General features: G+C 42.4%; 1 protein-coding gene across 1 annotated transcript in view; it reads left to right on the top strand.

Annotated features, from left to right (window-relative positions):
- TG (thyroglobulin) overlaps positions 1 to 16,832 on the top strand; it is a 203,498-nt gene that overhangs the window by 92,896 nt on the left and 93,770 nt on the right. The window contains exons 36-38 of the mRNA XM_065397852.1: positions 12,669 to 12,803; positions 14,373 to 14,537; positions 15,099 to 15,321. Coding sequence (XP_065253924.1) covers positions 12,669 to 12,803; positions 14,373 to 14,537; positions 15,099 to 15,321 — 523 coding nt within the window. The remainder of the gene's footprint in view (positions 1 to 12,668; positions 12,804 to 14,372; positions 14,538 to 15,098; positions 15,322 to 16,832) is intronic.

The following is a 16,832-nucleotide window of genomic DNA, read 5'->3' as shown; positions in this document are numbered from 1 at the left end:
ATTAGCCTGTGGAACTCATTACCACAAAGATGATATTGAGGCCAAGAATTTAGTAGGATTCAAGAAGGAATTAATCATTTATAAGTGGAATGGTAACTGTGATGGGTTGGATCACAGAAAACCCCTTGGGAACTGCCAACTGATGTGCTGAGACTACCCCTGAGCCTGTTTCCCCTGGCAGCTTGGGACTTCAGTGCCCTGCCTGGTTTGAGCTAGACACGCTAGCCTGCTACAAACACAGACCCAGGTCTGAACCACGTCTCCTAAAAGCTGCAGGCTTAACTGAAAACAGCTTAAGAAGTTTTCCTATCTCTAACACTCAGATGGCCAGCTCCCAGTGGAGTCCAAACTCCAAATAAATCCGTTTTACCCTGTATAAAGCTTATACAGGGTAAATGCATAAATTGTTCACCCTCTATAACACTGATAGAGAGATATACACAGCTGTTTGCCCCCCTAGGTGTTAATGCATACTCTGGGTTAATTAATAAGTGATTTTATTAAATACGAAGAGTAGGATTTAAGTGGTTCCAAGTAATAACAGACAGAGCAAAGTAAGTTACCAAACAAAATAAAATAAAACACGCAAGTCTAAACCTAATACAGTAACACAATGATTACAGATGAAATCTTACCCTCAGAGATGTTCCAATAAGCTTCTTGCAGACTAGCCTCCTTCTAGTCTGGGTCCAGCAATCACTAACACCCCCGTGGTTACTGTCCTTTATTCCAGTTTCTTTCAGGTATCCTTTGGGGCTGGAGAGGCTATCTCTTGAGCCAGTTGAAAACAAAATGGAGGGGTCTCCTGGGGTTTAAATAGACTTTCTCTTGTGGGTGGACACCCCTCCCTCCCCCTATGTAGAATCCCAGCTACAAGATGGAGTTTTGGAGTCACACGGGCAAGTCACATGTCCATTCATGACTCAGAACTTACAGGTAGCAGCCATGGTTCACATGCTACCTTGAACGTCCTCAAGTAGACTTCTTATGTGGATTGGAGTCTTCCAAGATCCATTGTCTGTTAAGTGTTTCTTGACTGATCACTTAACTTGCACATTCCTTTCTCAAGAAGCTGACCAAATGCTTTACTAAGGCTACTTAAAATCAAACAAGTACACAGCCAATATTCATAACTTCGAGTACAAAAATTATACATGCATACAAATAGGAGGAATATATTCAGTAGATCATAACCTTTGCAGAGATATGTTACATGGCATATCTAGCATAATTATGTCATATTTACTTTCATAAGCATATTTCCATAAAGCCTTATGAGGTGCAACGTCACAGTAACATCCACAGTAATGTTAAAGATGATTATAAAGGGATATATACCTTCATATTTTAGTGCATAAGCCAATCACTAACTGATGAGGTGAAGAAGAAACTTCCCCTCTGGGTAAGTTGTTATTGTTCACTGTGGGGTTTATTGAACCTTCCCCTGAAACATCTGGTGTTGGCCATTGTTAGAGACAGCATACTGGACTAGATAGACCACTGACAATTGCTATATTAGTACATTGTTCAGGGGAGGCTTTACCAAATCAAGGGAATCCAAATGAGTTTTCAGGTGATATACAGGAGCCTGTAATGTACAGTAGCCAATTCCGAAAACACAAAGTTTCAAGTATCTGGGTTCCAGAATCTGGGAAAATGGAGGATGAAATTAGAGCTAGGATACTCAATTGAAGAAACATAAATTCACACTGTGTAGAGTCAAGCACAGGAGTTTATTATGCACAGCGCTGGCGGAGTGTCACCTTGCTTATTAGGCTCAGAGACACTGCAGAACAATTAATTACAATAGATTATATAGGGTTCTCATTGGGCGGAGAGAAGCAACGGGGATGGGTTTTCCCAAGCCCCTGGATAGGTTCTATCAGCAAGACAAGATAAGCACAATAAGCCAATGGTCTCTAAAAGATTACATAATGACTCCGCCCATGGCCCAAATTAACATATTGCTGACACACAGGTAATTACCCCCAAACTATGTCTATTAAAGTATATAGGTTAAATCCTAATTTTGCGGTCCAGGGGAATGACGTAGCAGCTCTCTCGGTTGACCAACAGATACATTCCTAGAGATTTAAAGCGAAAAAGCAGTAATTAGTACTTAACAATAACAATTGTTTATAAGTTTACCCTTGCATTTCTGTGGGCTAGGAGGGTGTCATACATTTGTGAGGGGAGGGTGTCATAACTCATGTCAATTATATTGGGCTTCTTCCTGAACTCTGTCTGGGATCTGAGGGGTATTGTACCACTATCTCCTCCCTGCATTAGGGAGTAACCATGAGGCCTTTCTCGGCGCTTCATGTGTCTATAACTCGCGATAAGGACGCCCAATTACATTCGGAGTTATGCTGACTCTGCTCACTGACTTGAAACACACAAGGTTATCTGTTTACCCCAGCTTTCTCTTAGTTAGGTATTGTTCTCTGTTAGCCAGCCCCCATGGCCCAGGCCAAGCTGTGGACTCTGGGCCTATATAAAAAGGTCTTAGCAGAAACTGCAGTTAAAATTTTACATCCACATTAAATGGATTATGGCCCTTCACAATGCCTGACTCAACTGGAGAGAGAAACATACCAGTAAGATGAAAAGGGAAGTCTATAAACCAGTGGTCTGACCAGTTTTAATGTGTGGTGTTGGGTGTTTGGCAACAAGGAAGAAACATGAGCAAATGATCTGTTCCACTGAAACGCAAGTGTTGAGATGAATGAGTGGTGTAAGGAAGAAGGACCATGTGAGGCGTGTGTATGTTACAGATGTGCTCAGAGTAACACCCAAAAATGAGGGAGCGCAGACACAGAGGGTTTATTCATGTAAAGTACAGTCCTGACAACAATGTGGATAAGAGAGTCTAACAGGTCAATATTGAAGGAGGAAGACAGAGAGGCCGACCCAAAAAGAAGTGGCGGGATGTCATAAAGGAAGGCATGTTAGCATGTGATGTGACAGAGGACATGGCACTAGAGGGAGAGGGCTCATAGAGCAGAGTCCATTTGATGAGAGTAATGGAAGGCAGAGGAATACAGTAGCCTGTAATGACTATACACAATTGCAACTCCAAGTTGAAATCTATTTTATTCCACATAAAGCGTTGTCTTTTTTTAAGATTCGCTTTGAATCAGGGAAGAAAGGAGGTGGTGAATCAGGCCCTTCGCCGTTTCTTCTTTTGTTATTTCCTGTGATGGTGGAAATAATGTGACAAATGTTGCCTGATCTGTTGGTTGCATATTAAATTACATTGATGGATTAGAAATCCCAATGAACACCCTGTGGTTTGACACAATCCCTCCTGACTATGGAGAGATCTCTTTAATGGATGAAACTTAACTGCTGTTTGTTGGGACTTTACAGTTGCTGTTTTCCAGAAATGCACGTAGATTGTCAGCAGGTATGGGGCTTTGCAGAAATGACTTTCCATAATATATGGCATTTCTGGTCAGTGCTGTATATAAATGGAAAGAACCTGATCAACTATACCATAATAAAAACTCATCTGGCACCAACTACATTTAAACTTCTCTGCCACTGACTCGCCGTGTGGGCTTGGGAAAGTCATTTAAGCTCTTTGCTTCCATTGCTCTATCTGGAAAATGGGGATAATAATACTGACTTAGCGCACAAGAATTAGCTAACGTGTAAAGCACTTTGTAGATATTTAAAGCAGTGTGTAAGGTGTGACAGACCCAGACCATTGGGGTACAGGAGTCTGGTAGAGGGCAAATATACTGGTCACTGGATGAGTAGTTTTCTGTTCCCTGAGTGACCAGAGCAGGGGCTGCACTAGAGTAATCAGGAACCTGCTAGAACCAGTTAAGGCAGGCAGGCTAATTAGGACACCTGGAGCCAATTAAGAAGAAGCTTCTAGAATCAATTAAGGCAGGCTAATCAGGGCAACTGGGTTTTGAAAAGGAGCTCACTTCAGTTTGTGGTGGGAGTGTGAGGAGCTGGGAGCAAGAGGCGCAAGGAGCTGAGAGTGAGAGGGTGTGCTGCTGGAGGACTGAGGAGCACAAGCGTTATCAGACACCAGGAGGAAGGTCCTGTGGTGAGAATAAGGAAGGTGTTTGGAGGAGGCCATGGGGAAGTAGCCCAGGGAGTTGTAGCTGTCATGCAGCTGTTACAGGAGGCACTATAGACAGCTGCAGTCCACAGGGCCCTGGGCTGGAACCCGGAGTAGAGGGCTGGCCCGGGTTCCCCCCAAACCTCCCAATTGACCTGGACTGTGGGTTCTCCTAGAGGGGAAGGTCTCTGGGCTGTTCCCCAACCCACATGGTGAATCTCTGAGGCAAGAAAATCCGCCAGTAAGCACAGGACCCACCAAGGTAGAGGAGGAACTTTGTCACAAAGGTTAAAGTTTTTTTTTTTATTATTAACCATATTATTTAAACTTGGTTGTAAGGTCTGTGTAGATGTGGCTGTATAACGGGAGGAAAAACAGGTGTCCAGATGGGCATGTACAGAGATGACTCCTTTGGTGAAATACTGAAGTGAGCTAACAAGGGTTTCTAATGGATCAGTGTCAAGCTGGAAAATTCCATTCCTTTACAAACTATCTTTTCACCTGGAAATCCAGAAAAGGCAGTTCTATTTTAAGCCCTCTCTTCCTCCCCTTGTTAAAGGTGGTACTAATCTCGTCAGCTTCCTTTTTCATTCTCTTGCCTTAGTGCAGGGAGCTGGAGTTGATGACTTCTTGAGGTCCCTTCCAGCCCTACATTTCTATGATCCTACAACCCATGATATTTAAAAATTTGCATGACCAAGCTGGGTGGGGTTGCTAACGCTTGGAGGACAACATTAGAATTGAAAACAACCTTGACAAATTGGAGACTTTGGGCAGAAAACATTTTTTCAGCGTGGTATCTGAGATACTGGGTTTTATTTCTCTACTTAGAATAGGACATAATTAGTTAACTACATATTTCAGACACCATGACATAGTGACCATTAATAGATGTTCATTTTTTAAATGGTGACCTCTACATCTATATACTGTGTCAGTCTTTTTAATACAGAAATATGATATTCATGGCCAAATCAAACAGGACCTACTCAGTCCAAACTCAGGTAAATCTCCCACTTACCTCAATGTACAGTAAGGAACAGTCCTACACTGGCTGGGGGATGGTCTAGATGATTTCTTAGGACTTTTGCCATCATCTCCATCTTCTATGGCTCTATGATAATGGGAGATTTTCCCCAAGGAATAACTGAACAATGGCTGTAAGATTTGGCCCCATGCGAATACATTTATCAGCATGTATTTTCAACGTGTTACGCCTCCCACCTCAGTACAAATGTTTAAAAAATGTGGATGCACCACAGCATCCAACCAGAAGAGGGAGCACTATGTTATGCTGGAGACAACCTGAGTGAGGTCACAGGAGAGCAGAAAGCCAATGGGAATGGAGGGACCAATTTCCTTCTTTCTCCCCCTTTCCCCCCTCTCTCTCTCTCTCTCTCTCTCTCTCTCTCTCTCATTCTCAGCAGGTGACATTTGCTCTTCTGCAGAGGGCCAGCATGAGCAAGCACCCTTATGTCTTGCTGACGCTCACAGAGATGTAAGTGGTGCGTAGGCTTTGTGCTGACCCACTGCTGTGGGATGAATCTTCTACTTTGTGAACTAGCCCGAAATTAAAGGGCCTGATCCTGGGAAACCCTATAGTCCTTATCCTTGTAAGCCACCCCATTGATTTAACTGAGGCTGCACTGCCAAGAAAGGGCTTCTCACTTGACTACCAGGTCCAGAGAAAGGAAAGGGGTTGCTGAGACAGCCTGTCAATATGTGGCATTCTGCCACAAGTCAGAAATGGGCAGTAGTGCAAACCTGGGCACGCTGTACAAAGATCGTTCACCCCCATTATAGTCAAAGGCTGTCTTATACTTGCAGGTGTTAAATTGGGCGACACTGAGCCACTTTGCCATGTGAATCATAGAATGTCAGGGTTGGAAGGAACCTCAGGCGGTCATCTAGTCCAACCCCCTGATCAAAGCAAGACCAATCCCCAACTTATATAATATAATATAGGCCCAATCCTTCAATCTTACTCATATGAGTAATCCTTGTTCACATGTGTTATCCCACTGACTAGTTGTGTGATTAAGGATTATTTACACAAGCAACAGTTGCAGGAACGTGCCTGGAAATTATTGAATTGAATTGGTCTGATGTCTTCCTCCAAATGCTGTGGGTATATCAGAGGTCTAGATAAGATAAGAACCTTCCTTTTCTCGACATTCTCCATCAGTGTATTTGGCACTTTCCTTGTCGTAGTTTGAAGAGTTGGAGTTTACCCTTTTTAAGAACTGGATAAACATCTGGTGCACTTATGTTGTCCTACACACCACTTACTATAACTGGCACCACTGAAAGGACACTTGCTTCCATTTCACATCTGCGCAACATCGTTACTGTACTTCTCAATGCCATAAATAACATCTTTGTGTGTAGGTTAAAGTGATTATAGTTATTATGTGGTAGGTTTAAGAAAATGGTTCATTCCGATTCATTCATAGCCAAGTAGGTTCGCAAAAATGTGAACAAAACCTATTTTTAAAAGGGAAGTGAATCCATGCCGCATTGATGTTATCCAGTGAGCTGGTTTTGGAGAGCAGTAGAATAAATGCATTTGCTGAGAGGCATCACTATTAGGCCTGAAGGCATATACTGTATGCTATCCACCAACTATGTTGAATTATCACAAAGTGTTTCCTGCCATTGAGGTAGATTCTGGGCACCTTTAAATCTGTATTTTCTAGTCATGAGTAAATTGGTTCTGAGTGGTGTTAGTGGTGAATCAGCCTTAGCCACCTTCTAAAGCACAAACCAAACTGACTCTGAAGTTTAAAAAGGTTGGATGACTTTTTTATTATCATGCATCTTTGCTCTTCTTCCTGGTTCTGCCTCTGGGAGCAAAGACCTTGTAATGCTATGGGAAAAGCTGTTCCCATTATCTTCGCAGCCAGAAATCTCTCAAGACAATTTATTTTCAACTCCGTGTTGCAGAGTCAGGAGGAAAAGCATTTGAAGTGTTATGGCATCAAACCTCTGAATTTTTTGAGATTTGTCCATCACTAGTAAAGACAGCTGAAATTTTCATTCATTATAATCATCTTAAAGAACCCTAGCTAATGCTGCTCTGTATCAATAGTGATAATAGCAAATCTTCCATTAATTTGTCTAGTCTGAGTAACTCAGATATTGATGGTTGTGTAATTGTTATGTTGGTGCTTAAATAGGATGTGACATAATTTGACATCATAGTATTTGAAGCGCAGATATCATAAAATCATGTTGTAGAGAAAATATCCAGTCTGTCTGATCTGGGACTGTGCTTAGAAGGGAGTGACTTGCAGTAATCTTGTGTACCCTAAGTGAGGTTTACATTAAAGTCATTGAGCTTTGAAATCTCCCTTCACTATGTTTTAAAATGACCCAGCCAACTTTTAGTAGGAAAGAACAACTATAAGAGACAGGGTCCTGTTGCAAAATTCAGATAGAGATTCAGAACACCTCAAAGTTCAGGGGGTTTGGGATTTAGGCTTGATCCATTACTGTATAATCATAGAGGTCACTTGCAAAATTCAGTTCTAGATGTGAATTTAAAACACCCCAAAAGTTTGGGATTGCTTGCATCCAGGTGTTCAGTTTGGCCCCGTTTAAATATAGGGACCATTTGTGAAATTCAGAGTCAGGTCAGAGTTTGACTTTCTAACATAAATTAGGCATGTCAGATCTGGGGATTTGGTTTATGCCCATCTCTAAGCACATCATGCATTTTTCTCTGAATTGGACTCTATTCATTACAGTATGTGTGCCTCTACTTCCAGACATCAAGGGTGCGATTGTCCAAAGCTTTGGCCTATCTCTTCTCCCACTGAAGTCAGTGGACTCCATCATTGACTTCACTGGGAGCAGAGAGAGACCAGTACTGAGTGCTTTTGAAAATCCCGCCCTAAACCTTGCATACCCTAACCATAAAACATCTGGAAGACAGAAGCATTCTGTATGAGACATCTGTAATTTTTCAATAAAAGTTACAGAGCTGGATGGATTCAGACCACTATAATTATCCACTGAAAGCAATTGCTAGAATGTGGTTAGGAAGAGTGGCATCTAGCCTATATATATAAAACAGTAACTTCTCCCATCAGGTGCACTATGTACATTCAACAAATCAGCACTTCTATGGACCTATGTGCCTTGTAAGATATTGAAAAAGCAATTTCTGCATGAGACAAGCTTAGATCAGACTTGGGAAGGCCTTCCTTTGGGACATATTGGAGAGTGGGTGGGAATGAACCGTGGACACAGGTAGTTACCTACCAGGTGGAGGAAAGAAGGGGACTACTAATCAGCCAAGTCTACAGCAATGTGATCAACAGCACAGCAATGAAATGGGTTCGTCCCAGAGTTCACACCATGTTTGTCACCCAAATGGTCATGATTTTGCACGTATCTGTACTTGAATTCAGCGGCAGGGAGACAGTGAGAAGACAAAGCTGAAAGTAATTTTGACAGATATTATTTGAGAAATGGAAAACATTCCCAGAGCGGTAAAATGGAAAGGATCATATATGAATGATGCAAGGATCAATTCTTTGAGGATTAAAGCAAAGAACGAGCAAGGATTGTGCCTAGAAAAGGACACTCTTCATACACCATGTGTGCTCCTTGTATCTTTGCATTGTGCTCGTGTGATCTTTTGCGCTGTTCCTAATATGGGTTGCAAAGCAGCTGCTGAATTCTCTGTATTTTAAAATGAAATGAAATGTTTGGATCACTCTCTTTCACACACGATCACGCATGCACATACAGGTGGATAAAATCAATTACCCATTAACTTCTAATCAAGATAAATAAGCCATTTGTATTCCTTGTTTCACTTGGGATATGTCTGCACAGCAACTAGACCCCCACGGCAGGCCAATGCCAGCTGGCTTGGGCTGACAGGGCTCGGGCTGCAGGGCTGTTTCATTGTTGTTTCGATGTCTGGGCTTGAGCTGCAGCCCTGGCTCTAGGACCCTGCGAGGTGAGTGGGTCCCGGAGCTTGGGCTCCAGCCCGAGCCTGGAAGTCTACACAACAATGAAGCAGCCCCAGCCCTGCGAACCTGAGTCAGCTGGCATTGGCCTGCCGCGGGTTTTTTGTTGCTGTGTAGACATACCCTAGGAATAAACCTCGCACCGCTGCTCTGAGATAGCTATACTGGGCAAAATTCAACACTGGTATAAATCCAGAGTAACTCCATTCACTTTAATAGAATTGCTCTGGATTTACTCCTGTAAGAACAGAATTTGGCCTAGTAAGAACTATTATGGATATTTTATAAATGGATAAACTGAGGCACAAAAAGGACATATGATTTGCCTGAGGTCACACAGTGGAAGTTATGGAAATATAATTATCCTAGCGAAAATAGCTTCCAACACACCAGACATGTTGACTTACAATGGAATCCAGACAAAACTCTCTTTTTTTTTTTTAGAACATAATTAGTAATTTGAAGCTTTGTGTCTGAAGCTAGACAGATCACCAGTTCCATGCTGTCAGAACTGGATTATTGGTACTCTGTGCTCTGCAAAGTTGAAGCATAATGATTATGTAACAATCTGTAGCTTAAGACACATTGCTAAAAAGCTTCTTTTGTTCAAACAATAATAATACTAATAAAAACAGATTTTTTGAAAAATTATGTACATGGGAATTGGAAAAAAAAGTCACCAAAATTTAACCTAGAAACAAATAAGACATGGATTTCTAACAGTACAGGCAAATAACTATTGGAACAGATTATCAAGGGAAATGGTAAATTCTGCATCACTTGGAGATTTTAAATAGACTCAATATTTTTCAAAAAGCTATGCTCTAATTCAGCCACAGAGTATTGGCCTAGATGTAGGAACCGCTGGGAGAAATTCTTTGGTCTGCGTCATACAGAGATCAGACTAGATGATCATAATGGTCCCTTCTGGCTTTAAAACGGTGAAGTCTTATGAATCGTAAAAAATAAGATTTGCCTTATGAATCCTATCATTGGGCCCCTGAGCATTTTGCCTCTTGTTCTGGCCAATACTTAGGCCTGGTCCACACTAACCCCCCACTTCGGACTAAGGTACGCAAATTCAGCTACGTTAATAATGTAGCTGAATTCGAAGTACCTTAGTCCGAACTTACTGCGGGTCCAGACGCGGCAGGCAGGCTCCCCCGTCGATGCCGCGTACTCCTCTCGCCGAGCTGGAGTACCGGCGTCGACGGCGAGCACTTCCGGGATCGATCCGGGATCGATTTATCGCATCTAGACAAGACGCGATAAATCGATCCCAGAAGATCGATTGCCTGCCGCCGAACCAGGAAGTAAGTGTAGACGTACCCTCAGTGCTTCGAGCGAAGTTGAAAACCAAAGTATAGTGCACCTGGTATGCAATGCAGGGACACGTTCACAATCCCACTGATTGTATTTCTAATGATGGCTACATTAATTTGTAACATGAAATAACTCTGTGTTCTTTCTTAAATATCACTACAGTACCAAATTAACTGACTAATTATTTTTAGTTAATTAGGGACAATCAGCCTCCATCGTCATGGGCACAGGTGCCCTGAAGTGTAAGAGAAACGGCATGGTTCCAAAGTGTGTGGGAGGAAGATTAGTGGAGGTTGTGTATACGGCGCACAGCTCTTCCTGCACTCCCTGCTCACAGTTGGCGAGGGATGTGCAGCACAGACGCAAACAGGCTGTGGGAGGGGTATGGTAGGGTAGGTGGATTCATCACTATATGAATCCACTTGACATTGCTCCCTGGAGAGTGGAAGCAGAGGAGCTGCCGAAGCGTCTGTAGCCTCAAGGCTGAAATGACAGCCACGGCACAGCTTTGCAGCAACTCTTTAATGTGTGAGGGGCAATTCATTCTGTCTGATCTTCCCACGCAACCCCCATAGGACAGCCTGACCACGTGGGCTTCAAACTTAGCACAGGATTTGTCCTTAATAACAAGGGACTTTTAACCAGGTATATTTTGGTTTCATAATCCAGTTTAATAAATCACATATTATTCTGAATTCACAAACTGCACCTTCCCCTCTTGGTTTACTTATGTAGTTCAAAGGGCAGTGTCAAGGTGAAACTCTGAGCTGCGATATTTCTCCTGTGTTACTCGTACCATCTTAGATAAATTCTTCTATTACACTGTGAACAGTGGAACAAGACCAATCTGTCAGTTTCACTTCCTTTTTCTCATGAACTAGCAAGGTGTTTCACTGCTAAGGTGGAGAATATGTAACAGCCCTGTTTATGTGAACCACCAAAACCTTCAGCTAGAAGGTGCTTTGGATGATGGAGGAACCTGCTGACCAACTTAGAAAAGGCTCTCTTCCAGTGATGGGAATCAGGAGCAGAAAGCTGGCCATCTTTACAGACCGGCTGTCTTTAAACAGGCTGAATCCAATCTTTAATAAGCATACACCGCTATAAAATTGCATCTTGCATGGTAGGTGAACTCAAACAGCAGGCATTGCTGTTCACCAGCAATCGTAACACAGCAGCTGGAACAGCATTCCTCCACCCTACAATGACATGGAGAGGGTAGTCCCAGGCTTGCAGGCCCCTCTGCTTTATAACCTGCTGAATTGGTGAAAGAAACCAAAGTAATTAAAGGCCCATCCCGGCCCATAATTTTTTTTTTCTACTTATGCATGTCAGATTCTAAAAGACCCACATAAGTTATTTTTCTCTGTTTGCATATGAGAAAAAATTCTGAATGTATGGGGTGTTTTCCTTTGAAAACTTCTGTGAAAAACACTAGGGCCAAATTAAAAAAAACACAACAGGTGTCTAAAAGTTAGATCCTAAGTCCATATTTAGTTGTGGGCTTGATGCAGGAATCCCTGCCTGAAATTCTATGGCTTACGTTACATGGAAGGTCAGGTTAGAGGATCAAAACAGTTCCTCTGACCTTAAAATCTATAAATCCATGAAAAACTCCCATTGACTTCAATGAGAGTTAGAGCCCATGCTATATATAAATAAACTTAAGATAAGTCAAGGGGTAAAATTTTCAAAAGCGCCTAAGTGACTTAAGAATGCAAGTCCCATATTTAGAAGTGACTGAAGCTGTGAAGGTGTTATGAAGGAACAAAGGTGCCTAACGAGGCAGTTAGACACCCAGAGGGGTTTACAAAAGCTCTTAAGTTAGTTGTATGCCTAACTCCCATCACTTTCAATGGCAGTTAGATGTAGGGTGACCAGACAGCAAGTGTGAAAAATTGGGATGGGGGTGGGGGGGTAATAGGAGCCTGTATAAGACAAAGGCCCAAATATTGGGACTGTCCCTAAAAAATCGGGACATCTGGTCACCCTAGTTAGATGCCTCTCCTGCTTAGGTGCTTTTGAAAATCCCACTAGGCACTTATCTATATCTTTAGGTTCCTAACTACCTTTATAAATCTGGCCCTCAGTTACGTTTGAAAATTGAACTTGGTCTCCCCAGTCACTTAAGTTTGCTTTTGAAAAGTTTACCCAAGATCTTCTCAGTCAGCCCAAAGGTAAATCAAGGTCTGCTGATGCCCCATACCACTTTTCCTCCTTGAATAGCTATTCCCTCTGAATTTTTTGCTGGTCTGCTTATTTTGTTTATTTTCCTATGCTTTGTCTCATAGTGCCTTTGGACTCCTGGCTGCTCTTGGGTGCCTCCTCAGTACTTACTGATCCATCCATCTTAAACTTTGACGTTGCACAAGTCAGCAGAGAGATTTCTGATGACTTCTCCACTGCTAGAGATTTTTGTCTGTCAGGTGAGGAACTGATTTTCTTATATTGAAGATGGCTGTTTTCTTTGGCTTTGTAGAACATGATGTACTGACTTATGACAATGAAGCATGTTGTTGAGAACAACCGATTTTTAAAATAACTCTACCCTAGCATTTCTTGAATTGGGAAGAGGGACCTGAAATAATTTACCTAATGAAAGACTTAACAGAAAGTCATTTGGTGAAGTGGCATACTTTTCAGCTGCTTTTGGATAACTTTGACACCTCATATGCATCTACTAGCCACCACGCAATTTGACGAACAGCAACAAAAATGTTTGAGGAGCTGAGGGGATTAATTTATCAGTAACAATTAAAAGATAACTGTGTGTAGCTAGGCTAACAAATGACTTAAGAGACAGATGTGACAACCACTTACAACTATTTGAAGGCTCCAGGAACTGTTTAGGATGGCACAAGGGCGGTGGGAGGTATAGTTAGGAGTATTGGGTTGAAATTTAGCAAAGGTATGTTTAATCTGAGCCTGAATATCAGAGACAAATCTTCCCAATGGGAAGGCCTACTAAACAGTATATCAAAGTCTTCTCTATTTAACTTCCTATGCTCAATCAACCTTTAGTCCCAACAAGTCCTGGGAGAGGGGCTAATATGAGAACAGGAAGCTCTGAGCTTGAGTAAAAGCTTCCATTTGCTGCAGAAGGCTCTTTCTCTGCAATATCATCCCTCCTATTGTGCAGCTGGAGGTGTAATTCCCAGCTTGGGTAGATGTACAGTTGCTAGCTCTGATTGAGATAGTGTTCTAAAAATAGCAGGGTGGCTGCATCAGTGTGGGCGGTGGCTTGGGCTAGCCATCTGCATACAGTCCCATTTGAGTTCTTAAGTACATACTTGGGTTGCTAGTTTGAGCCATTTTACTGTGTTAGCTCGATCAGAACTAGTGCGTCTCTGTCAACTGGAGCTGGGAATTATACCTCCGAGCTGCAGGGCAGCACTGGGCTTTTCCATTTTATTTTCGTATTAAATACTTTTAACCACTGGAAAAGGTGATTTCCAAAGGCAAAAGATGGCAGACAGTGGCTCAGCTCCATTTGAAAGTCAGGAATGTTAGGAGCTTCATTTTCCTCTGTGCCTTTGAAAAATCTCCTCTTAAATTGTTTGGGAGGTTTGATATTTGTAGGGTGACCACATGTCCCGTTTTGGCCAGGACAGTCCCTTTTTTAAGCCCGACCATCCTGACTTTTTTGGTAAAAATGAGCCTTTGTCCCATTTGCTTTTACTGACTGGATCAGTTGGCAAGAGCGAATGGGTCAAATGCCCTCTTTTGCCAAAAAAATGGGGTGTGGAGAACGTGTGGAGGGCAAGCAGCGATGCCAGGGTTCGGGCCTCCCCAGCCTTATGGGGACAGGCAGGCATGGCTCGGGCGAGTGGCTCGGGCCAACCCAGTGTTGTGGTGGGAGGGCTCAGACTAGCCCCAGATGGTGTCCCATTTTCCTTTTGGGAAATATGGTCACCTTAGATGTTTTGAAAACACGTCGCATCTGCTTTTCTTTCTTTCTTTCTGTCTGTCTGTCTGCCTGCAATCTCTCTCCACAGCCTGTTCAAAGAACCAGTCCTGCACAGTGATTACCCTTGAAATCCAGCCATCAGCGATACAATGCATTTTCTACCCCGATACACAGATATGCACACATGGCCTGCAAGGCCACAGCTGTCAAGTTTTACTCAAGGAGCCAGCGACTTACATCTATTGGAGGCAAGGTAAGAGCAAGGCTGTAGCATATTGAAGTAGGCTCCATTGTAGAAGCTTGTCTGATAGATGGGAGAATGGTGAAGTATCTGGTAGAAGCAAAGCACTAGAGTTGCCACCCATCTGATTTGTATGGGATGGTCCCAGTTTGGGTGGGGTTGTTCTGCTGCATCCAAAAAGGCACGTGAACACCTCCCAAAATATCTGTTGTGGTGAAGCCCAAAATCATCATCATTGTCATGTTGCATCACAACAGTGGGGTGCAATATGTTTGGCCTGCAAAAAGACTTTGAAAGAGGGTAAATCTCAAATAATTTAGTAAAATTTTCATCAGTATCTAAGTACTTAGAAGCCTAAGTTCCATTAACATTTAAAGAGACAGCGTCCATAAGGCCTAGATTTCAAAAGGTATTTAGGCGTTGCTAAACTCAGCAACTCTTAACTGATTTAGGAGCCTAAATCTCAGTTTCAAAAGAGATTTAGGCTCCTGAGTGCCTAAATCCCTTTTGAAAATGAGATTTAAGCTTCCAAGGAAAACAATTTTTTCTTATTTTCCCCCCCTCTCCAAATAGATTCATTCGCACCCGTCTCTGCACCTGATTTAACTTCATCCGTGTACATTCCATCCCATGGAGTTTTGCTCGGCAGGTCCCAAGCAATCCGGGTTGGTTCTGAGTGGAGAAATGTTAGTCAGTTTTTTGGCATTCCATATGCAGTACCTCCGACAGCAGAGAACCGGTTTCATCCTCCAAAGCCCTTTACCTGGCTGCAATCCTGGAATGCTACTATGGTTCGGTGAGCAGGCGCATTGTTGAACAGTCCTTTGATGTCTTTGTTTGTCAGTGATGATCGAAACCCATTCAGGCACTCAGATACCATAATGATGAGCATGGTATAAATGACTAGATATGTTGATAAATTATTACATTTGGGTGCTAACAGAAAAAAACACCTCACACTACATACACACTGCCCAAAAGTTGTATTTAACATTACACCATATAGTGTATTATAAATAATACTGAGATTCCAAAATTAGTGCTCCTTTCACTTTCTTTCTTTCTTTTTTTTCTACATCTCTCATATTTCAGCCCTGGTGAGATCTGGAGGGGGTTGATGCTGTTTGCGGTGGTTGGTTTTTAACTCATTGAATCCAAAAGATATGCTCTTGCTCAAATAGAAGTCATGGGCTAGATGCAGGAATTACTGGATGAAATTCTCTGACCTCTGCTATGCAGGAAGTCAGATTAAATAATCAGAAGCGTCCCTCCTATCGTTAAAATTCTGTGAAAACACAAATATTGATTGAAATGGTGTGAGTAAAATTCTGAACATTACTTGTACTGCACAGCCTGATGTTCAGGGAGAGGAGACTTGGTGGGCATTGGGCATGTTACCTTGCAGGATTTCATTTATCTTTGTTGTGTGAAGCCAGTTAGCATTAATTAGTCCAGGAGAGCCAAAGTATACTTGTCACAAATATAAATTGATTAATGAAAGACAGGAGATTCTAAATACATTTGTACGAAATACCTGTGCATTTGGAATCTTTAAGTGTTTAACTCCGGCAATTAGTTTTAAAAAATGCAACAACAACAACAATGTCATGAAAGTAGATATATATATATATTTTTTTAAACTATTAAAGGGGTTCCTAGCTCAAAGCATCTATGCCCCATGAAATAGAAAGCACCGTACAAAACACGTATCAATCAAACTGAGCCCTGCTGCACCAACACACAGGAAGCTGACACAGAAGGGAAACGAGAGGATGGAGGATAGGTCCATCAATGGCTATTGGCCAGGAAGGGCAGGGATAGTGTCCCTAGCCTCTGCTTCCCAGAAGCTGGGAATGGGCAACCAGGGATGGATCACTTGATGATTACCTGTTCTGTTCATTTCCTCTGGGGCACCTGGCATTGGCCACTGTCGGAAGACAGGATACTGGGCTAGATGGACTTTTGGTCTGACCCAGGATGGTCGTTCTTATGAGATTGCCACAAGACATGAACTTTCACTTGAGCAAAAGTGATCAATTCCCAGCTGGTACAGAGAATAGCAGACTTTTGTCTTAGTAGATGGAGAAAAACAAAGGAGGAAGCCTAACACAGGGATATTGTAAAGGCCAAAAATATTACTGGGTTCAAAAAAGAACTAGATAAGTTCATGGAGGATAAGTCCATCAATGGCTATTAGCCAAGATGGTCAGGAAAACAGCCCCATACTGTGGTGTCCCTTAACCTCTGACTGTCAGAATCTGGGACTGGATGACGGGTGGATTACTCAATAATTGCCCTGTTCATGCC

This window comes from Emys orbicularis, chromosome 2 (genome assembly GCF_028017835.1).
Source record: "Emys orbicularis isolate rEmyOrb1 chromosome 2, rEmyOrb1.hap1, whole genome shotgun sequence".
Lineage (NCBI taxonomy): Eukaryota > Metazoa > Chordata > Testudines > Emydidae > Emys > Emys orbicularis.
The sequence above is the reverse complement of the archived record's forward strand: the minus strand, read 5'-3'. Positions and strand labels throughout refer to the sequence as shown.